Below are 23,449 nucleotides of genomic sequence, written 5' to 3' on the forward strand. Positions count from 1 at the left end.
AATGCACGTTTAGTACATGTTTAGCTTGTTCAACTGGACTGCATCTTCATTCATGTGCTTGCCTAAAGTATGTTTCTAGCCTAATACCTCGCAAAGACAAGACATTTGACCATTAGTGCAAGTACCGTTGGTACATTTGACCATTCCTGTGCACAGCTTCATTACAACAAAGAATGAGCGCCCTTAAAAGAGCTTGCATACAAATTCACATTCAAAGATTGCAAGCTGTCTGTCAGTCAGACAAGAAAGACTGGTACCGTTACCTTTTCTGCAGAGTAGTATCAATGTATAACCAAAATACTGGCACTTTTGACATTTCCTACACCCTGCATTTTTTTATTTTTTTGTATGTACCGTATATCGTTTTATTTAAATTAGTTCCTGCACTGTCGGGGCTTTTGTGGTCCCCTTTTTCATAAGTAATATGGCGCTCCCAGAGAGAATGTGTGAATGTTTTTGTAAGTGCATAGGTTGCTGAAGTGGATGCTGTCATTTGCCACAATGGCACCGCTCTTACAATCTGTCCTCTGCCTGCCCTTCCCTTTTCAACCTCACTCTGGCTGGCATCCCGCTCAGCTACTTAGTCCAATCACACCATCTCTTTTATCCAGCCCTCCTCCCTGTAAAAGCATTAGCATAATAGAGGAATCCAGCAGAAATCATAAATAATAGGGTGCCTGTCTTATAAAATCCACTCCACTCGATTTATTGTCAGCCATGTCAAGGTATCGTATACCTCCTTGCTGCCCCATGCTTTTAGCTCTAATGAGACCACTGCTCCCAAGTGTGTGTGTGTGTGTGTGTGTGTGTGTGTGTGTGTGTGTGTGTGTGTGTGTGTGCGCATGAGTGATTTAAACTGGGGTGGGACAGACGGGTAGGACAAGTCCTTTCTAAACTAAATCATAAGCCAGGAAGACGTCTAGATCTTCTTTTCCTAGCTAATTGGATTGTGAGCTGGGATTGTGGTGGTTAGTGGAAGCCCTGATGCACCTTGTTTTTTATCCTCTACTCTGTGCTCTAACCAACCCACATATAGCTGCTCAAAACACTCCACAGATTTAAACTCAGGAGGACAAGAACCAAGGGATTCAAAAGAAAAGCAATCAAAAGCGACGTTTATCAGGGTCAGATGCTTCTGCTAAAATTAAATTTAACAATTTGCTTGGCTTCTCCCATGCATGCATTCCTTAACTAAGAGAATGTATTGAATATATTGAAGTCAATGTGGAATACTGTTTTTTTCAGCCCAATGCCCAATGAGATATTCAATGAGAAAAATGTTTGGCAGGTCTTGTTTTTCTCCATTAGGAATTTATTTGATTGTGAAAATTGGGCATTACATGCCAGAATGGACCCAGGTGGTTGGAGGGAAGTGGATCAAAAAGTAAGAGGGATTTGTGACGTCTGATGAAAAAGAAAGTCATTTTAGAGGCAGAACAAGTTATTACATTTTGCTAAAAGGTTATGAAGACAAGCATTTATTCTTGGCGCAAAGTCTAAACTTTGTTCCTGCATTTGCAGTTTGGGGATTCCACCAGAAGATGATATCGAAGAGCTATTGATCCCTTTTAATACTAGCCATGATTTGTGTGTCAGTAGATCTATATAAGTAATAATAATAAAAATTATGTTAATTTGTATAGCGCCTTTCCAAAGCTGTACAGAAATTAAACAGATAAATATATTACAAATATACAGTCACAGAGCAGGGGATGCATTGCATACAGCCCATTTACACCAAATTTATACCAAATTCTTATGACAAGGCTGTCTTGATTTATGTCGCTGTTGCTTGACAGGAAGTGAATATATAATAGGATGCAGCACTACAATAAACGGAGAAGAACTTCAGAATTAAATTGCACTTGACCCAGCCCATAAGCACTTTACGTGCACATTTCACCAACCCACTTGTGCCTAGACTTAGCGCATGCTTGAACAAAAATATCAAAACTTCATGGCCATGCCCACTGACTTTACGTGTATGCTATATCACGTAGTGCTTAAGGCGTAGCACTCTTAAAATAGAGCCAAACATGTCAGACCACTCAAAATACATGGTAACATTTTGAACATGTCTCAGAAGTCAACGTACTTATAGATTTACCTAAGATATTCACATAATCTACAAATACAAGTGTGGAATTGGAGTATTTTAACACTGAATCTTTCTCACTTAATTTGCCTTATTTTATTTCTACGTTGTTCTTACAGAATCGAAAGCCCACAGCAGTTTCTATGTGTTCTGTAAGATGGTCTGCAAGGCCATCCAGCCTGGAAAACTTCGTGTTCGCTGCAGAGACTGCAAGCAAGGCACCCTCACACTCAGCAGGGTATGTACAAGTACAGATATCTTTCTATAATGAGTACAATTGTTTACTCTAATACCATTTTCAGTACTGGTCACTCACTGCGGACAACATGTAGATTAGGGCTGGGTGGTAAGATGGCCTAGAAGCGCAAGGTGTGTGTACAAGTGCCACAGTTGTGTGTTTATCGACAACCAGAATTTAAAGTCAGAACCATCCCTTTTCTAATGTTAGTTTTACTCTTTTGAGTCTTTTGTTTTATGTTGAGTCATTTATAAAGCATCTAATACAAATATTATCAAAAATTAGAGCACAAAAGTGCCCGCCCACTTTTTAACAGAAACCAACCAGCTTCGAGGTGAATCACAACATCACAAACTTTGATTTGAAGTAAAAAAGTATTTGAAAATCGAGTAAAAAGACAGAGGTATGTGCACTTAATATCTTTAATGAAAGAATGAACTACATTCCCATGAAGCAGTGTGAATTAAGTAATCAAATGTAAATGTAAAAACAATGTAAAAAGATTAAACTATTGATTTAAATTTGTTCAATATGAGTATATAAAATAATAATTGTATTGGAAAATATTTAGATATATGCAAATATAATCTTGCAAAAATCAGCAAATATAATTATGCAAATAAGTAGGTTGAGAGTGTTGAGAGACCGACTGTGCTTCATGGGAGTGGGCGGTTCCTGCAGAGCTCATTTGCTGCGATTCTCTGATTGGTGGATTTTCCCCCTCAGGATCATGGGGAGTGTAGTTCTTCACCAGGAATTCTGCTATTTTTCATTAAGTTGAATTAACAGAGACTGATGGCTTCAATAGAGCAATTATTAAGATTAACAACCTCAAAGCTCATGGTAGGTCTGTCTTTAAAGGTTTATAAGTTATCGTTAAAAATCAATTCACCAATGGAGAAAATAAATGGTTTGCCGAAACCAGACTTTTGCACTCCAGTTTTTGGCTGAATTTCCCACAAAAATAATAATATTGTGATATGTACTCTACTGTTGCACTTATATAAAATTACTTGTATTGTAGTATAAGATTTTGGACATATCGCTATTGTAGACACTTATCCTAATGCAACCTCACACTCCAGCCACAGAAAAAAACACTGTAGCTGTCCCAACATCTGCAATTCCTTAGTGCACATTCATAAGCATTGCAACCAAAAACATTTGCCCAAAGTCTCATAACTAACCAACAGTGACACTTCTTCGCCCGCAGTATGAATAGAGAACAGCACAAACCCACGTCTCGCTGCTCTCACACGGGCTGTCATAAGCCCCATTCCTCCCCTGTTCCGCCTGTGGCCAGTTTTATCTTTCGGTCCGTATGGACTTTCTGTCCTTGCGCGTGGGCAGCATTCCCAACTCTCTGGATTCTGCCGCAGTTTGGGAAGGCTGACTGACACGTTGCTAAGCTGCACCTGCCTTTTCTTCTTGCTCGCGGTGGTTGTCGGCACTGAGAAGCTGTTTGTCCACTGTCTCTGTGCCAGTGCCGCCCCTATTCCAGTGCCAATCTTGTGATGCATCTGGCTCGTAACATCCCCGGGCCCTGGAATGGGTTCCAGCTCTTCTCATCTAACTCTCTCCAGATAACTTTTTTCTAAATATGCTTAGGAGAAGAAGGCAGCAAAGTTTATGCACTTGCTGTCAGAGTTAGAGTTAGTTTGGGCCTTTGGAGATTTCAGAATTTGCAGCACTTACAATATATTAATCTCTATCAGCAACTTTTAGCTTAAACACCCAGCATTGACTTTTGAAAGATTTTTTCGAAATTATGCAAAGATCTTCAAAAGTTACATCGCTGCATTATGCCTGTAAGAAAAAAAAAAAAAAGAAAGAAACGGCTTATTTTTATTACTGTTACGTTTTTCTTAGCACTATGAATGTTAATAGAAATTAACCTTGGCATGCTATTCTCCAGAACACAATAATGTGAAATGGAAGATTGACTGGATGGCTGGCATTAAATATCTCATTGTGTCCTAAGGCTTTAATTAGTGCTTTTAATTATAATGTTCAGCTTGTTCCGATTGTAAAGAAATACCCCCCAAAGTCAAAGGAAATGAAATTGGAGACAACATTTCAGACTTAAAACTATGTTGTATACAAGGGCATAAGAATGATCTGCAAACTGTAATGAGAGTTTTGCAGGGGACTCATCATAAATCTCATTGGCCTCATTTTGCAAGTATAAGGTGCAGTTTAGATGGAATGCATTTTTGCATAAAAAAAAGATAGACGCAGCGCCACAAATAGAACATGTCTTGAGACATGTTTTGAGATTGCCGGCCACCAATTGATTTACATTCACTGCATGTTATTACCAAGAAACCAAGAAAAGTTTAATACTCCAGATTTGATATTTCACCACTGTTTCAGGATACGTTAGAGTGAGAGTAATCAAGACATCAAAACGAGAGTTATGGAAATGAAACTTAACATCACACTTAATGCAAATATGCGAACCTCCTTCGCAAGATGCCAAAAAATGAAGAGATGCTGCAAAAAAGTCAGATACAAAGACAAAGACTAGCGCTTGTTTACATAGAAAAACAATAAAAAATGTGTTCGATGTGAACGGCCCATGTTTTAAATGCCTTGTTGCCACTCATATGAAAGCATTTGAAATTTGTATTTAATTATATATATATTTTTTAATGAAACATCAATTTACGCTACCAGCTACAATAATTTTCTCCTTTGCGCTTTTGCCAAACAAAATAAATGTCTTTAAAATATGATTATCTCAAAAATATTGGGCAAACGAATGTAGTCATTTCTAAAAGTTAGGGGACAAGTTGTTGTGGAAAGTCTGTTTATCATATCAATGAGCTATCGTTTGGATTAAAGACTGTTTATTACTCGATAGTAAAATTTGCACTTGGTTTAAGTAGTGAATACATCTCTTTCCGTATGGAACATTTCAACGCTATAGCAGACATTTTCACCAGTGAGCATGTTTACATGCACAGCAATATACTGATAACCACCAAAAATCAGCTGATTTAAAAATGTGTTTGAAATCATCGGCTTATTACGTTGAAACGTAAACATACATGCACAAAACATTTACGCACATTGGATTAGCTTTTAAGAATGCCAGTAAGGTTGTTTACACCCAACGCAAAATCTGAGTAATGGGCAAAAATGTACACTTGTCGATCAGTTTATGTTTAAAGGAATATTCCGGGTTCAAAACAAGTTCAGCTCAGTAGACAGCATTTGTGGCATAACATTTATTACCACAAAAATTAATTTTTGAAAAGCAAAAATCTGGGCTACAGTGAGGCACAGTATAGTGGAAGTGAATGGGGCCAATTTTTGAACATTGAAATACTCACTGTTTCAAAAGTATAGCCACAAGACATAAACAATATGTGTGTTAACATGATTTCAGTGTGAGAAAATCACTTACTAACCTTTTCTGTGTAAAGTTATAGCCAATTTTACAACTTCGTTGCCATGACGATGTGATGTCAACAAATCCTAAAACCTTAAAATGACTGTAAAAAAATAAGATTTAAACAACTTCACAGCTCAATTAATACATTAGTTTTACCAGAAGAATTAATGTAAGTTAATTAATGTTGTAAAATTATAAGCTTCACATTTCTACCTTTAAACCCTCCAAAAATGTGCCACATTCGCTTCCATTGATAGCCTTACTGCAACCTCAAATTTTGCTTTTTTTTTTTTTTTCAAAGAAAAGCACGAGTTGAAATAAATGTTGTGGTTATCAACATTATACCAAAAATGCTGTCGATTGAGCTGAACTTGTATTGAACTCGGAACATTCCTTTAAACTGTTTATGGCTTACCCCAATAAAGGAAAATCTTTTTTAGCATTTACATTTAATGTTGTTGGCTTATTATGCATAATCGTTATAAGATCGCGCATGTAAACACGCTCAGTAATTGGTTCTTCTGTGAGAAAAGACCTGTGATGTTACTACGATTACTACCAAAGTCTCTCCATGTGTTCAAACAGAGGAATATTTGGTGTATGTTCTTCAACGCTGTTTTCTCTGGATGCGTAGCATGTTTGTTATGTGTGTGTGTGTCTCTGCTGTGTTTTCATCGACTTAAAATATCTACAATTGAGTGCGGGGAACAAGAACGCAGTTGACCAATCAGATGCTTTGATAATGTGTATCAGATGTGTCTCTGCAGGATACAGGAAGTAAAATCCTCACAGCTGGCTCAGAGATACAGCCTTGTTTGTTTAACAATAATGTAATTAAGGCTTTGTGGGACTGCTATGTTGATTGTCTTCCATCGAGAGGAAAAAAAATACGTTAATAGAGGGTGGGGAGACAATATTGGAGGTGTGTTGGTGAATAATTCATAGATGTTTTCTTCATTAATCATTTACATTCACAGCGCTGTGTGCATGTGCGCGAGTGCGTTTGTTTTTAGCCGACAAGTCGGGGGCCTTTGTGACCTTTCCTTGCTGTCTCTAAGCAAGTGTCTTCGTGTAATCTCCAGGCTCCTCCATCACGGCATGCCGTTTCATCACTCCACCCTCCCTCCTTCCTCTTGCCCCCTCCTGCTCCCCCTGTGGGCGAGTAATGATTTTCTTAACCTTTTCTCTTGCTTATTAAGGACCCTGTCAAATGTTTAAATGCTTATGCTTATCAGGCCCAGTAGGTGTTGGGTGGAGGGAGGGGGGACGTTGTCCAAAAACAATTATGGATGAAAAAGTTGTCTTAATCTGGCAGATGGACAAGGATGAGAGGGAAGGGAAGGTGGCAGGTAGGGAATGGAAACTGGATAATGGCGGTGGTTTTAATGGAATATTTCATACAAAAATTCTGTCATTAATTACTCATCTTGTTTCTCCAAACCTGTATGCTGTTATTTTTCCAGTGGAACGCAATAGAAGAATTTTGGAAGAATTTTTATGCAACTCGATGTTATCTGAAGCAGTGTGCTAACTTTGTGTGAGGAAAATACCAAAATGTAAGTTCCTATTTAATTAAAATGTTCTCCTCCGCTGCAGCTCTCAAATCTCATTCTCCATTTTTGAACTGGCACATCACATTTGGTAAAGACAAATGCGAGAACCCTTGATGTTCTAATGTCAAATACGTACTACCTGGTGTGATGCGTTTAGGTGCCATTTTTACATTCTACACATGAACGTGAATGAGTTTGGTAAGCTTTGATGGAAGGAAATTAATCAGAGAACAACAATAGACCTTTATTCACAGAGGCTAGTTCCACTCCTTTGAGGGTTTGTCGGATTGCAGAAACTTCTGGTAAATCCTTTATAAATGGCAGCGACCACAGGGCAGAATTATTAATGTTTTTTAATGTACAATTCATCAGAAATACTTAAACTAAACAACACTACCTCAGTTTCCAATAATTTCCCTGGGATGATAAAGCAAAGAAAATGGTTTTATGGAACTCGACTGCATGAAAGCACACATTTGTGGTTTCTAGGAGTAGCAGTTCACTCATGCAAAAAATACAAAACATTGGTACATATAGCACATTTTTAAATAACATTAGAAAATGACAGGGCAATACACTACAAAAATAAAAATAATAATAATAAAAAAATAAATTTGTACATTCAGAAAATTAAAAAAATGATAGCCTAATGTTCGTATTGCTCTCATGACCTTGCTATTTCATAAAATTACAATGCATTTTTTAAGACTAACTTAAAATTGATGAAACAAAAGAATCTTTTACCCTGGAGTTTGATTATTCAGGAACCGCTTTTTTAAATGACTTGAACATTGAGTGTAACGATTTACCCATGACAAATATATATGACAAAATAAATTACAGATGTGAGTTTTAATTTTAGGGTCCTCATCTGAATGCATTATATAAAAAAAAAAAGAAAAAACAGGGCTGTCAACCGATAAAAAGTTTAATCGAATTAATTACATGATATGATGATTAATTAATCGCAATTAATCACATATATACTTCTATAATTCTGCCTAGAAAGACCCTCAATAAAAATAATTCAATATATAATGATTAATTATAAGTAGTTATATTTAAATAATTATAAATATACTGTATATTATAAATATAATAATTTAGATTTTTACATTTAGATACCTGCATTCGAAATTGCGCTCTGTCCAGCTGTTTAAAAACAAGAACGTGTCCTCATCTTGTGCTGTCGCTGGTGTCAAGCAAGCCTGACGCTGCATCAGAATATCCATAATCCATACTTCCCTACTAGGTAGTATGCCAAAAACAGTATGCCAACGGAGTAGTATTTCCGAATCTTCAGTATTCATAAAACAGTATGCGAGAAATACCTAACTGACCAACTATTTCCAGCGAGATTCTGAAGTGCGGATCGACTTTACGATCCCATAATCGGACGATCCCACAGGCGTCATGCTCAAAGCTCTGGATTTTAAAGAAAGGTGGTAAACTGTGAGTCGGAGGGCTCTTTTCTATCACAAGTGTAACTCTTCAGTTGAGAAAGTTGTTCCTTGTGCTTAAATGGTGCTTGTTTAACAAAACCAGAATAGGTTATTTTCGTGGTTGTTGTTATGATGATATGAAGTACCAGCTGAGAAGTATGTCCTTCATCAAGCACAGTACATACTGTGACATTACGCAATTTATATGCAGCCTGAGTGTGGTTTGTTGTCTGTACAGCTGTGCATTGCCTAAACAGCTGGAGTTACGATTACTGCCCCCTGCTGAAAACAGGTCGTAGTTTAAGCTTGAATTACTGTGATGGTAGGAATATTGCACATTGTGGTCCGAGGACATAATTAATTGTGTGAATGTTTTTTAACATATTTTTTTGGTATAACTAATGACACTGAATTGATGTGTTAAATCGACAGCCCTAATAAACAAACAACAGTGAAGAAATGATAACTTTGTAATGTATGGTTGTTAGAAATAAATGCTAGTACCTAAAGTTGCATCACTCTTTATTGTGTTTTGAATGCTCTTAACATACAAACCAGCAATTGCATTAGATATCAGATACAAATCAGAAAAGAACATGCTGCAGTACGAACACATCATCAGTTAAAGCAATCAGAGTCGGATGTGACGACACGGACACGTGAAAAAGGTCTATTTAATTTCTATCTGTGCCTCACACATACAATTTTATGGCTTGAGAAGACTTAGAATATAGCTCACAGGTCATATGGACTAGGTTAATGGGGCTTTTTGGTCCTTGAAGGAACTTGACAGTCATATCCTCTATGAATTGTCATTGTACAGAAAAAAAAAAAATAATCCTTTTGTGTTCACAGAAAAATAACAGGATACGGGTTTGGAACGACACACATGAGGGCAAATAAATCATGACAGACTTTTCATTTTTGGGTGTTATAAGTGTTCCTTTGAGATCATAAGTGCTTGTTTGGGTAATCAGTTGTGTATGAGTTAGTGTTGCATTTCAAGGTCTTGGACTTTTGATCTAATTATCTTTGAGTCTGTCCTGTCTTTTGACCCCACTCAATTCCTCATTCCTCTGCTGCCCTTTACTTGTCTTTCAATTACCATCATTCTCTTCCTGTGACTGATATATTATACTTGCTGTTTACCGTGTCTCTGATGTTCTGTCGTGTGTCTGTAGGGGCCGTGCTGCTGGGATGACGTCCTTCTGCCTAACAGGATTCATGGAGTATGTCAGTCACAAGACTGTGATGGCAGAATAGCGGTGAGATAGAACAATTTGATTGTATTGCTATTAATTTGTCACTTTATAGGCACATGGGATTGGAGCATGATTCAAGACTATGATTCAGGGCAATGATTCAGATAAGTCTGTATTAAAACAATAAGCCCTGCAAAGCGTAATCTTAACCGTAGTAAAATCACTGTAACGTTTGCCATCTCATGGTTAATTGTTGCAATATGATTAAAGGCACTAATGTTCAATAGTCAAATTTATTCATCATAATAATCAGTCAAAATATAATAAGTAAATATAATAAATGATATTAAAAATTATAATAACTATAAACAGTCAACAGATACAATAGGTAACCTAACTGTAGTCTGTTTATGGTTAATGTATCATCTTGGTGCTTCAATCTTCAAACAGGTGTGCATTTATTTGCATTATTAAACAGCTTTGAACACAGCTTGACCAGTCAGAATTTAGAGCCTGAACTGTCTGTTTCATAAATCTACACTTTCAATGGAGACAATTTTTCTTTTGGATTTCATTCATCCATTCAGTTGATTCACTCTACTTCTTGGCAGACAAAGAAAACCTTCCACTGGTTAGACTAAATTGGTAGGTGTAAGCCAGTTGGGTCCAATAACACTATCATCATGCGAGAAATCCATAAAAAGCACTACTTTGGGGTTGTTTCAGACTGTTAGTGGTGACTTTGCAGGACATGATTATGTCCAATTTGTGCTCCTTCCAGGAGTTCTACCTGAAATGTGCTGCCCATCCCACCTGTGATAATGACACATCTGTAGCTCTAGACCTGATAATGCCCAACACACGCAGAGTCCCCTGCATCGCCTGCACGGACATCATGTGAGTATTTTAACCCATCAGAGAGGTTGCAATGAGATTCATAGGCTACCCCTCGAAAAGATAGAGAGTGAATCAGTCACTTTGTTGAAGCATTATTCTCACAGACATAACACCGTTTTAACCAGGCATGATATGACAAAGTGACAAGCGATAAACATAATCTTTTGCATGTTAATCTAAGTTTTTAGTTTTCGTTCTTACCAACCATGACCGCAACAAGCAACGCATGAAAAACATTAGTTAGTCAGGTTTTTTTTTTTTTTTTTGCCAGTAGCTTGTTTTCTCTTTTTGACTTGTGCAAGGTAGCTCCGCCCACCATGAAATCTCATTGGTCAAAATATTTAGGACTGTCATAACCGGGCATGTCGAGATAAGTGACATACAGCGATATACCTGTTCCACATCAATCTGAGTTTTTGTCCTAACCAGCTGTGACCGCGACAAGCAATGCACAATGGAACATTTTGACAAAAAAAACATTTGTTTCTCTTTTTGTCTCGTTGTGCTTGTAGATCTGCCTACAGGGAAATCTCATTGGTCCAAAAATCTGTAGTACTGTCATAGCCAGGCGTGTCAAATCAAGGGATAAAAGCTGTTCCACATTAATCTGAGAGGGGTTTCACAAGAATGAATTATGCCCGGTTAAAAGCACTGTTTATTTGTCTATGCCGTCTGCACTGGTTAAGCACCCAATTTACTAAAGCGACTACGCTGATCAGACAATGGCCCAAAAGTCCCACAAAATCGCTGCTGATTGCAGTTTGCATGCACAGTTCTGATCTTGTGGGCCAGTTCTGAGCGCTACACTCCTGGGCAAAAAAAAAAAAAAAAAGAAAAGGGGCAAGCCCAAATTGGCAAAACATTAAGCTTTTAATGGTGTCCACAACAAATCATTGGTCAGGAAATTCACTTAAATAGTCTTCTTGTATGCAAAGGTAAAATCATGATAATGATTAAAATATTTTAGATAAAATTCATACTAACACATGTCTGTGTGTACAAAATAAAAATAAAAAAATAAAATCTTCATCTTCTGGGATGTTGTTTTTTTTTTTTTTTTTTTTTTTTTAAAGATTAGTCATTAGTTGGTGATCTGCCACACCTGATGCAACCCATCAAAGGCCTAATAACAAGCTTATAAATGGAACCAGGAGTGATAGAGCAGGGAGAGATCTACAATATGCAGTGTTGTAAGTCCCAAAGCAAAGGAGTGAGAAAATCTGCTCCAAAAAAAGCAAAATATCATGCAGGGGCTGCTGTCAGAAACCACATAGCTGGTCTGCGTTAGGCCAACTGTAGATATTCTGAAGTTTACAAGACCCTGAAGGCAGAGAAAATCCCTATTTCTCTGTCAGCAAATAAGAGAATAGGTCAATGCTTTGAAACAACAGGTGATGTTGCCAGAAAGAAAGGATCTGGAAGGCCCAAAGACTCTTCATGCAGGGATGACCACCTACTGAAATTTACAGTTCTCAAAGACAGGAAAAAAGCCTACAAAAACTGACAGCAGAATTCAAGACCTCAGAGAATAAGACTTTTTCGAGAAGAACAATAACCAAAAGGTTATCTAATTCAGGTTTTGTGTCTAGAAAATGTGTTAAAAAGCCATTGCTGTCTCAGAAAAACATCAAAGGCAGAATTAAGTTTTTTGCAGATTATGGAAAGTTTTATTCAGGGTGGTTCAGCAGAGTTGTGTGGAGTGATGAATCACGATTTGAGTTGCATGGTGATGCTCCAGTGAGGTGTCTTCGAACATTTGGTGAGAAATACAATAGTGAATGCATCTTTACCACAGTGAAGCATGGAGGAAGAGGTATCATTGTGAGGGGAGCCTTTTCAGCTGCTGGTACTGGTGAGCTGCTTCACTGTGAAAAGTAAATTAATGCTTTGGAGTACAGGAGAATATTGCAGAAAGGTTTTCTTCCCACAATTGAAAAGTTATTTTCTAAAGAGGAACAATCAGGTGTTATTTTTCAACAAGATAATGCTCTTGCCCACACTGCAAAGACCACCAAAAAGTGGCTTGAGAACAAGTACAACAGGCTTATTTTTTGGCCTGGTCAGAGTCCAGATTTTAACCCTATTGAGAATATTTGGTCTCATCAACTGTTTGAAGACTTCAGCATTTAGGGCAACATTGATTCTTCTTTCTGTAAAAAGCTGGCCACATGTTTACCCACAAGGGTACCCAAACATTTAAAGAAATCAAAAGGAAAAAATATCCCATACTAAGTTACTTTATCTATTTGTTCAGTTCTTGCTAATTTCCTGACCAAACATTTGTGGTTAAGACAATTAAAAGCTTAACGTTTTGCCAGTTTGGGCTTGGCCTATTTATTTTTTATTTTTTTGCCCAGGAGTGTATATACTGAGGATGCAGCAGACTACCTTGATCTGACGCACTCTGCCGGGACTGTACAGCATCACTCTGTGATCCAGACACCTGAACCATCTCTTTAACATGTCAAAAGTGTGCTTGACTACACCGCACATGTAAATATGTTATGGATATGTGTATGTGGTGCTGGGGGTAATAGTTGGGTCCCCAATATGAATATTGAGGAATAAAAACTCAATTGAGAGAAAGTTTACTGATTGTTCTCTGCAGTTCCAATTAGCATCACAAGTCAATGGGATCCAGTAGTTCAGAAATACAGAAGAAGAAAAAAACCTTAATTCAAAAATATTCACAAGCAATTATAGATATATACAAATTGAATTAGAGGTGTCACAGTACAACACTTTTTAAGATTCTGATAGGTCACTTACTTCAAACATCCTAACACTTTACAAATATGGTCTGTTTCCACCTTCGTGCAAACAGTAATTAGTTAGCCATAACATTAATCAGTTCCCATCATTGGTTTTACAGAACTTATGTGCAGATATCACAGGTTAGCTATAAGTTATGACCGATCCTCTTTCGCTATCCAGAAGATACCAAGGAAAGTAATTAAAATCCTTTGAGGTTTTTGACTATGGCAGAGTCACATGTTACAGGCACAATAAAAAAATCAAACATTGAATGAGTTAGACATTGCAATGGGTAAGCGCTATCTCTAGGACGGGAGGCCTTCTTGTTAATCGAATGGAATGGGGCCTCCACATCTGTGAAAAGCAAGACAAAATAAAAATAAAAAAGCACACACAAGGTCAAACGCAGCACATAGTCACCTAATATAACAACAAAATCACATAAAGAAACTCAAAGTTTCAGCTCAATGATTATATGAGGTAGATATATTGTATGTAATGGCTACTTTTAGTAACCATATAAAAACATAGATAATAGTAAAATCATAACTAAAATCTCTCTCTCTCATTTAATTAATAATGTTTGGATTAACATAGAATCAACTGGTTATAGAATATTTAATTATGTAATAATTATAACGGATATATATTTTTGTGAATAAATACAGTACAATATAAATGCATATCCTCCAGGAGCCGGGCTAAATAATAATCACTGTTATTGTATTCCTGGAATGGGGCCAGACAATCAGTCACCCCTCAGATGACATACATGTTACTTACACCTTATCGTAAAAGGAAAATAGAAAATTGATTAATATAATAAGAATAAATGGAGACAAAATATGAGATATAACTTGTAAAAGGGAATTGGCTATTCACCCCTTCACTCCTCCATTTTAGACCGGTGTGGGGTCAAATACCCTACAATGGTCTACAAGTGAGGACATGCCAGAACCTAAAAATTCTGGTCCCCATGTAGAGGCTCTCCCACCTCCCACTCACAGCAGGGCACTGGTGTTTTCTTCCCTCAAGTGGGTCCTGAGGTTCGATGCCAGCTTCACCAGACATTCATCCTCTTCAGAGGGGTTAACAGTTCTTCAAGCAGACTTGAACACATATGAAAAGCAAAAGCGAATCATCATCCATACAATTAAGAAAAGGGCAATTAGTCCCATTAGTGCGCCGAAGGCATACAATAGATATCTCCCTAAACCAACTATTACTGTTTCTGAAGCTTCCACAAAATCCTCCCAAGCCTCTTCAACAAATTCCTCAACAAATTCTGAGATGTCAGTGAAAACACTATCAACTGTAAAGGCAAACATCAATGCTATGGCTGAAGCGGTAGGTCCATCAGGGTCAGATAAAAATGGTTTACCATCCGATCGAAGCCAGGCTGAATTTAGATATTCATGTCCTGCAAATGCATCATTTGTTTTGATCTGTTTGAGAAACATGTCAATGTAAGTTTCTTGTGTGAGTTGAGAGTTTAGTTTAGGATAATACTCAGTTTTGTTCTGTAATTCAGCTACACAGGAGTCAGTATCTGCAGACTTTGTGTGAGTCTTTTGATTTCCAATCAGGACCTAATGCCTGAACTATTTTGAATATGGAAAATTTCCCAGTTTTGGATTTGGATTGGAGATCGCTTAATTCTTGTACAGAAGGAATTGGTCTTAGAAATTGCAAGAACAAAAATAATTCTCAAACCACTCATCTCCTAGAGCTACATCTGAAACCTGAGGCCACATGAAAACTTGAAAAGGCTTGTAATCTTTCCATTCGAGATCAATAAATGACACAGGCAAAAGTGATTTGATGATCCTACTGGAGATAATTTCCTTAATCAAGTGATACATATTGAAATGCATCCAAACAGTTGTATTGCAAACCATGGATGTGGGGTTCTGACATTTTCCTTCTAAATGATCATGGAGTTGTTCCATTCCAATAACTGATTTGTTAGTGAACATCATTGCCATTTTATATTGTATGTAGATGTCAGTAAAACTAGCACAATTATAATCTAGTTTAACTCATCCTTTTGATCTGAGGGGAAAGTATCAAAAAAACATTGTCTGATCCCTCTGCCTATGCATCGTTCAGCATGTATAGTCATCTTCCACAGATCATCAGTTTTAGTGTATCTAGGCCAATATAGTGAAAGAGCATTCCCAAGAGGTAATTTATTATTACTTTCTTTCAGATCGAAAGTATCCTTTGAAGTTTTATCAATTCTCCCCAATTGATCACAGACAGCTCTGTTGGTTCTATTTACATCCCATCTGACAACATTAACTTTAACTGGCTTAAGTACATTCCACCTCATCAGAAATTTGTCTTTCATTATATTTTTGTACCAGTTAGAAGAAGGAATGTCCCGGGCAAAGATAGATTTGTCAGTATAGTGATAAATCACTGTCTTCATTACCACGTTGGACTCTATTTTGTCTCGAGCACCTGGCACATGGTAAGACATACAGTATAACTGTTTAACCTTCAATAACGGCATCGCGTCTTCACGCATTTGCTTAATAATTAGTGATTTGTGTTACAACAAGACATCAAAGACAGTAAATAAATCATAGATATTAATGATTTCTCTCTGGAGCAGTTTTAGAGCTTGTAATGGATATATTTTTCTTATTTTTGAAAGGATCTCTGCTGTGTGTGATGCTCTCATGGTTTTTACTGCTTACCAGTATGTCACAATGACCTTTTGATATTGACAACAGAACTATTCATTATACTGTTTCAAAACAAATAAATGTTAGCAAATCACAATTAATGTAATTTTAATCTAATTTTGGTAACACTAAAAAGGTTTCATTTCTTTAACATTAGTTTATGCATTAGGTATCATGAACAAACAATTAACAATATATTTTTTACAGCATTTATTAATCCTAATGCTAATTAATAAAAATATGATTGTTCATTGTTAGTTCATGTTAGTTCATAGTGCATTAATGTTAACTAATACAACTTTTGATTTTAAAAATGTATAGTATATGTTGTAACTAAAATTAAGTTCATTAGTTCATGTTAACTACAGTAATGTTGTTAAATAATGTAACAAATGAAACCTTTTTGTAAAGACTTACCGTAATTTTACTGTGTGGGGCATAAACATATAATTGCAGCATATAACTTGCAAAAGTGTGGCAAAGGTCACTTTAAAAAAAAAAAAAAAAACGTTATTGGTATCGACCGATCTTAGTGTTAAAAAATTGGAGATCGGTATCGGCCTCAAATTTCCTGATTGGTGCACCACTAAAATCAACCTGTCCAGAGAGAAATTTGAATCCACATTAGAAATGACAAGGCAATAATGATTGCCAGCAGTAATGAGAGCGGGATGAGCAATCGGATAAAAGCCTGCCTCATTTTCAGTCTTCTTTTACTCGGGACTTCCTCCTGCAGTATTAGCAGCTTCAATGCGTCATCTGGCCCAGCCATCTGCAATGAAAAGAGACTGGTACCAGAATGAGGTTAGTCACACAAAAGGCAAAAAACAATGTGAGTGTTACTCATGGGGAAAATTAGGAAATAGGAAATAGGGTTTAGGCGTGATCTCCCCCAATGGGTTTCACCTGTGACCAATGTCTCCATACTGACCCTAAAGCTCCCCTATCCAGTAAGACAGATGTGTTTGTTGTCAACAATATGAAATAAGGTCTGTCAAATTTAGGACCAAGAGGAGTAACAATTTCACACTGCATCATAACTTTATCTCCAACTTCAGGGAGATTTGGTGTTGGTTTTGAATCTTTTTGATCTTTTTCGGCCTGTCTAATAATGACACTTACTCAAGTATCTCTCAAACTTTGATCCAAAACCTTCAGATCATTTTTAAGAGCATCTTTCATGTAGGACCCTCATGTTGCAAAGGCGCATCCCACGGAAGACGCATGTATCTGCCAGTCATGAACTTAAAATGGCTAAGATGAATTGTTTTGTTTGGGCTAGCCCTCATGCTAAAGAGAATCATTGGCAATGCTGAGTGCCATCTCTTCCCCTGCTCCAGCACTCTCTTTCTCAGAGCAATTTTCAGAGTACGATTTGTATGCTCCACAGAACCACTAGTCTGCGGTCTAAAAGGTATGTGGAAATGCTGTCTGACTCCCATAAAGTTCATGACATTTTTCATTACTTTACCAGTAAAATTAGTTCACTGATCTGAATCAATTTGCAAAGGCAGTCCCCATCTATGGAATACCTCATTAAGCATTGGTTTGGCTGTGGCATCTGCCTTGCAGTTTCTCAGTGGAAAAGCCTCCACCCATCTTGAAAACAAATCAACAACCATTAATATGTATGTACAACCCCACTAGGAGGTAAAGGACCAATGAAATCAGTTTTTAAATGTGTCCATGGGCCATGTGGCCTGGGAGCATATTCCAAAGGAATTTTGAGTTTTAATGGGGAATATACCTTCAAGCATACTAGATATCTTTTACAAAAGTCAGTGCAAGCGGACCTCATTTTTGGCCACCATCATGTTTTGCAATCATGGAATGCTTTTTTTCAGTACCTGCATGAGCCAAACTGTGATACAAATACATGAGTTCAACACGAATAGAAGCAGGACATCCAATACGATCATTAAACTTCCATAGTCCATCAGGATTTAATTGTGCACCCAACTTAGTCCATTGCTCCTGCTCATCCCCATCATCAATAGCATAAAGTAAAAAAAAAAAATGTCTTTATCATTTACACCCCCATCTTCCTTTTCCACAAGAGAAAGAGAGAGAACCTCTCTCTTTCTCTGTCTGTGTGCTTTCTCAAAGGATCAGTCTCTTGTGCAGCCGGATCAGCTGCGTTGTTTCCCTTAGATTCAAAGGAGTTTTCCTTGGAGTGTCCTGTAACTTTGATAACAGCCCTCTCTGTGGGGAGAGAGCAAGAATCCATTAGCTCAACATGTTTCTGGTGAGAAATGGGTAATCCAGCAGTGGCCATATATGGAGTTTATTTTCTATTTTATCTGGCATGATTGGTCACAGATCAAACCCAAAGAAAAAGCATCACAATATTGGCAAGGCTGCCACACATAAAAATCAGAAAGCAAGGTATTAAGAGTGTGACTTAAGCAAATTGAAAAAGCAGAGAACATGAGATGATCCAAATCATTCTTAAATTTCTTTTCCTTTAAATTAAGCTCAAAAGAAGATTTAAATGCATCCATGATCAACCATAGACTAAATCTTATATATAAAATCAAAGTAAAAATAAAATGTATTTTAATCTAAACTTAAAATCCTCAACTACCTATTTTCTAAGATCGGGGTACCCTTATCTGAATGGAGACATCGAGCAAGCTGTAATGTGTCCAACTTTAAATGCCTGCAGTCAAAATTTGCACTCACATGCACTATCGTTTTAGTGCATTAAGGTTCCACTCTCCCTGGAGTGTCTTCCTTTATTCCAACTCAATTAGAAGGAATTCATCCCCTTTGTTTTGGTTTGCTGCTGGATCACACATACATGTACACTGTATGTATATGTATATATGTGTCACCATCCTAAGTTCACCCTCTTTATTCAGGGTGATGCCTGTCCACACACCTCTTACTCAATATCTCCACCAGACAGTCCCTAACATAAAATAAAAAAAATCGACCTACCTTAATGTTGGTTGATCAAGGTTACACTGAAGAAGTTGCCCACATTCTGCACCATAAACTGTTGGGGGTAACAGCTGGGTCCCCAATATGAATATTGAGGAATAAAAACTCAGAATCAGGTTTACAAACACTTGAGAGAGAGTTTACTGATTGTCCTCTGCTGATCCAATGAGCATCACAAGTCAGTTTGAACCTTCATTCAAAAACATTCACAAGCAATTATAGTCATTTACAAATTGAATTAGAGGTGTCACAGTACAACACTTTCTATGATTCTGATAGGTCACTTACTTCAAACATCCTAACACTTTACAAATATGGTCTGTTTCCACCTTCATGCATACAGTAATTAGTTAGCCATAACATTTATCAGTTCCCATCATTGGTTTTACCGAACTTATGTGTAGATATCACAGGCTAGCTATAAGTTATGACCAATCCTCTTTCGCTATCCAGAAGATACCAAGGAAAGTAATTAAAATCCTTTGAGGTTTTTGACTATGGCAGAGTCACATGTTACAGGCACAATAAAAAAATCAAACATTGAATGAGTTAGACATTGCAATGGGTAAGCACTATCTCTAGGACGGGAGGCCTTCTTGTTAATCTCGATGGAATGTAGGGCCTCCACATCTGTGAAAAGCAAGATAAAATAAAAATAAAAACAAAGCACACACATGGTCAAACGCAGCACATAGACACCTAATATGACAACAAAATCACATAAAGAAACTCAATGATTATATGAGGTAGATATATTGTATGTAATGGCTACTTTTAGTAACCATATAAAAACATAGACAACAATAAAATCATAACTAAAATCTCTCTCTCATTTAATTAATAATGATTGGATTAACATAGAACCAACTGGTTATAGAATATTTGATTATGTAATAATTATAACGGATATATATTTTTGTGAATAAATACAGTACAATATAAATGCATATCCTCCAGGAGCCGGGCTAAATAAATAATCACTGTTATTGTATTCCTGGAATGGGGCCAGACCATCAGTCACCCCTCAGATGACATATATGTTTCTTGCACCTTATCGTAAAAGGAAAATAGAAAATGTATTAATATAATAAGAATAAATGGAGATGACAAAAGATTAGATATAACTTTTAAAAGTAAAAGGGAACTGGCTTTTCACCCCTTCAGTGGATAGCCAGGTTACAAAGCTTTTCTCCTTCATTTGATGAATTACTACTGCCATGATCAATAGAAAATGTTCACAAGCATCTCTTTTAAATAAAATTCAGTTTACCGCCTTATTTTCTCTGGTGGTAATAGCGTGATGTAAATTGTCCCGGCCAGTTTTTTTTTTAAAAGCACAATATACAAATAGCCTAATTTACATAAAAATGTGATGTGTTTTTGCAGAAAGGAATGGCAATAACTTAATTTAAATACTTGATGCAGCGCTATTTCGTCGCTTATTGGGTCTGCTTAAACTAGGTTGGTAAGTGAATAAGACTTTTTACTCTGAACTACCACCTGCAAATGTTTAATAAATTTGCCCCTGAGTTTTCATGCTAACCAGTTGCAACCGTGAAAAGCAACGTACAGAGGTACCTTGGTTTCTCTTTTTGACTTGTTGTGCTAGGGAGCTCCACCCACAGTTAAATCTCAGTTCAAAAACAGGACCAGAATTTCCATTCAAAGAATGGTTGTGCGAAATCCCTTCTTGATATCAAGTACGATGTATGGCTTCTGACCATAAAGACTTCCATTGTTCGAGACTCGGAAGATGACGTTTAAAGAAAGAAATTGGCAAACTACAGTTAATTAGCAGAAGTCTCATATATATCAAATTGCAGAGGATAAACGATGCAATGCAATGCTAGCGTATGTTCACCAGGTGTACAATTATCAACGGAAAAGATCTTTTACTGTGTTTTACACACATCTGCCTCTGCAAACATTTGCCAAACAGGCTTTGTTATCATTTTAACGGACAATCTTTGACCCCTTTATCCATTTTATTTGCTTAAAGTCAATGTTTCTCACTGGGTGCCACCATGTTCGTGTGATGTCACCCACACAGAATCGGAATTGTGGATTTCCACAGTTGTGGATTTTCAATTGAGTTTCCAAGTTAGAAAGTTCTGGTGCACTTTTCCAAGTAGGAAGTCATGCAGTATTTTGCTTTCTAAAACTTGATGATAGAAACTTACAGCGGTGTCACACAAGGTCCAATTGACAAAACAGTTGACGAATAATTAAGTAGGAACAGTGACTTCGCAAACAAAACCAGGTTGGCAGACCAATCGGAACACTGAATAGTCCATCAGTCAGAAAAGAAGACATACCTACAACATATTGGAGAAGTAAACAATGGTAGAATCAAACATTTTTGAAGGCAAGCTCCCAACCCCATACTTGCCAACTTACATCTGCCTCCTGCTGTGCAGTTGTTCAATCAATCGCAGACATTTTCTAAAGAAGAGTGTGCTGAGTGTCCTGCCGTTGAAGGTCGACTATTAGTGGGGCGGTCCCGTGGCAGCGCTCCTACCTGCTGCTCTCGCGCAGAGGGTCGGGGCAGGCGAGTGTCTGGAGAAACCACACAATGGAGCACAATCACCAACAACCACCATTGAAATCAAGGGCTGATTGAAGTAGTGCCGCAATTACCTTCCTGAGTAGGGCTTTGTTTTTCCACCATCCTCCACTGCTCTCTTCTTCCTCCTCAGAGATCTCCTCTGTTTGTTTAAAAGGGCACTGACAAGGACACAGGCAGTCTCTCTCAATAGAGGCAGAAGATGGGTCAGCGAGGTGGAACTCAGTGTTAGCAGGGTGACTTACTGTCAAGTGAGTCGGGATTTGAGAGTGAAGGGGGAGTTCTTAAGAAATGGAGAGAAAATTGTTGTGAGGTTTGAGGAGGCTGCCTCTTTGTGTACTACGCTAAAATAATAAGGGTCTTCAAGGACAGTTCTGGTTTTCCCAAAGGTTTTGAATGAACAGCATATCTAAACTAAAACCCCACCCTTCCCATTCTCCCAGCAGCCCCATTTGCTGCAAATCCTTCTTTGGTGGGTTCTTCTTAAGAGAATCTCACAAAACCTGTTAAGAACATGTCAGAATTATATTTTATATTATGCATGTTTTTAGGACCATTAAGATTTTTTTTAATATCACTTTATGGTAAAAAAAATAAAAAATAGATAAATAAATAAAAAAAAATATTGATCATTAAGATCAATCAACAGAATGTGTGGCTTATTATTGATTAACACAAAACATAATTTCGAAATGTCCTTCGTTTATTTTAAAAAAGTAAGGTAAGGTGCTTACAGTGGAAGTGAATGGGGCCAGTTAATACCAATAAAATACACATTGTTTCAAAAGACTAATTTCAAGATGTAAACTTAAGTGTTAACATGATTAAGTGTGATCAAATTACTTACCTTATCTACTGTATGATAAGTCATATCCAATTTTACACATTCGTTGCCATGATGACTCATTTACACCTGTAAACCATGTAAGCAAGTTTATTACACTAAAATCATGTAGATCAGAGATTTTATCACACTAAAATCATGTTAACATGCATAATGTTTATGTTACGTCTTGTGACTCTACTTTTGAAACAGTGCTTATTTTTATGTTTATGCACTTGCCCTATTCACTTAAATTCTAATTGCCTAACTGTAAATGGAATTTTTTGCTTTGTTTTTTTTTTTTTTTTTTTTTAATGAGTGACAAATTTGAATTTGATGATTTAAATTAAAAAAAAATATATTGTAAAGGGTTTTACTTTAATAACGGAAAAAATTACAGTAATAAGTAGAGGGGAGTTGGGTTAGTTACTTCATTGTAATTAAAAGTAAGATACATCACAATGCAAAAAGCTTATTAGTACTAAATTCCTAAAATGAAATTTACTCTGAAATGACTCTTTTTATGGCTCATTTGGTACATGTGTGTGATTCTGACTGTGGAAATGAATGATCCTCTCACAACTCATTGCTTGTTTATCCTGACAAAAAAAAAAAAAAAAAAAAAATGCCCTAAGCATAGCGATGTAAGTTTCGTAAAACATTTAAAGGTGCACTCAGTAATTTTTTTCCACATTTAAAAAGTTTTACTTCGAAAGAAATGAATAGTAATTTTGAAACATATGTATAAAATTATTACTACTCATTTGAGATGGAGAGTTCAGTCATATCAGTAACCTTATAAAAGCTGTTTTATTCTACATGGTACAGGGGCACCTCATGGGGGCAGCCATG

General features: G+C 36.9%; 1 protein-coding gene and 1 long non-coding RNA gene across 9 annotated transcripts in view; one reads left to right on the top strand and one right to left on the bottom strand.

The window, feature by feature from the left end:
- The window catches only part of LOC127413705 (E3 ubiquitin-protein ligase parkin-like), a 202,523-nt gene that overhangs the window by 79,848 nt on the left and 99,226 nt on the right, over nucleotides 1–23,449 (top strand). Inside the window, exons 4-6 of the mRNA XM_051651059.1 lie at nucleotides 2,215–2,333; nucleotides 9,907–9,990; nucleotides 10,709–10,824. Of these exons, the coding sequence (XP_051507019.1) occupies nucleotides 2,215–2,333; nucleotides 9,907–9,990; nucleotides 10,709–10,824 (319 nt within the window). The remainder of the gene's footprint in view (nucleotides 1–2,214; nucleotides 2,334–9,906; nucleotides 9,991–10,708; nucleotides 10,825–23,449) is intronic.
- LOC127413718 (uncharacterized) overlaps nucleotides 13,295–23,449 on the bottom strand; it is an 89,135-nt gene continuing 78,980 nt past the window's right edge. The window contains exons 2-6 of one of the 8 annotated variants that reach the window (XR_007892691.1): nucleotides 22,622–22,687; nucleotides 21,849–22,057; nucleotides 21,609–21,767; nucleotides 19,209–19,841; nucleotides 13,295–18,470 (exon numbers count right to left, since the gene is read on the bottom strand). This is a non-coding gene — a long non-coding RNA (uncharacterized LOC127413718). Of the gene's footprint in view, nucleotides 18,471–19,208; nucleotides 21,768–21,848; nucleotides 22,278–22,621; nucleotides 22,688–23,449 lie in introns of all 8 variants that reach the window. The other 7 variants (XR_007892689.1, XR_007892685.1, XR_007892690.1 and 4 more) reach the window with 7 other exon arrangements.

The sequence above is a fragment of the Myxocyprinus asiaticus genome, chromosome 23 (genome assembly GCF_019703515.2).
Source record: "Myxocyprinus asiaticus isolate MX2 ecotype Aquarium Trade chromosome 23, UBuf_Myxa_2, whole genome shotgun sequence".
NCBI lineage: Eukaryota > Metazoa > Chordata > Actinopteri > Cypriniformes > Catostomidae > Myxocyprinus > Myxocyprinus asiaticus.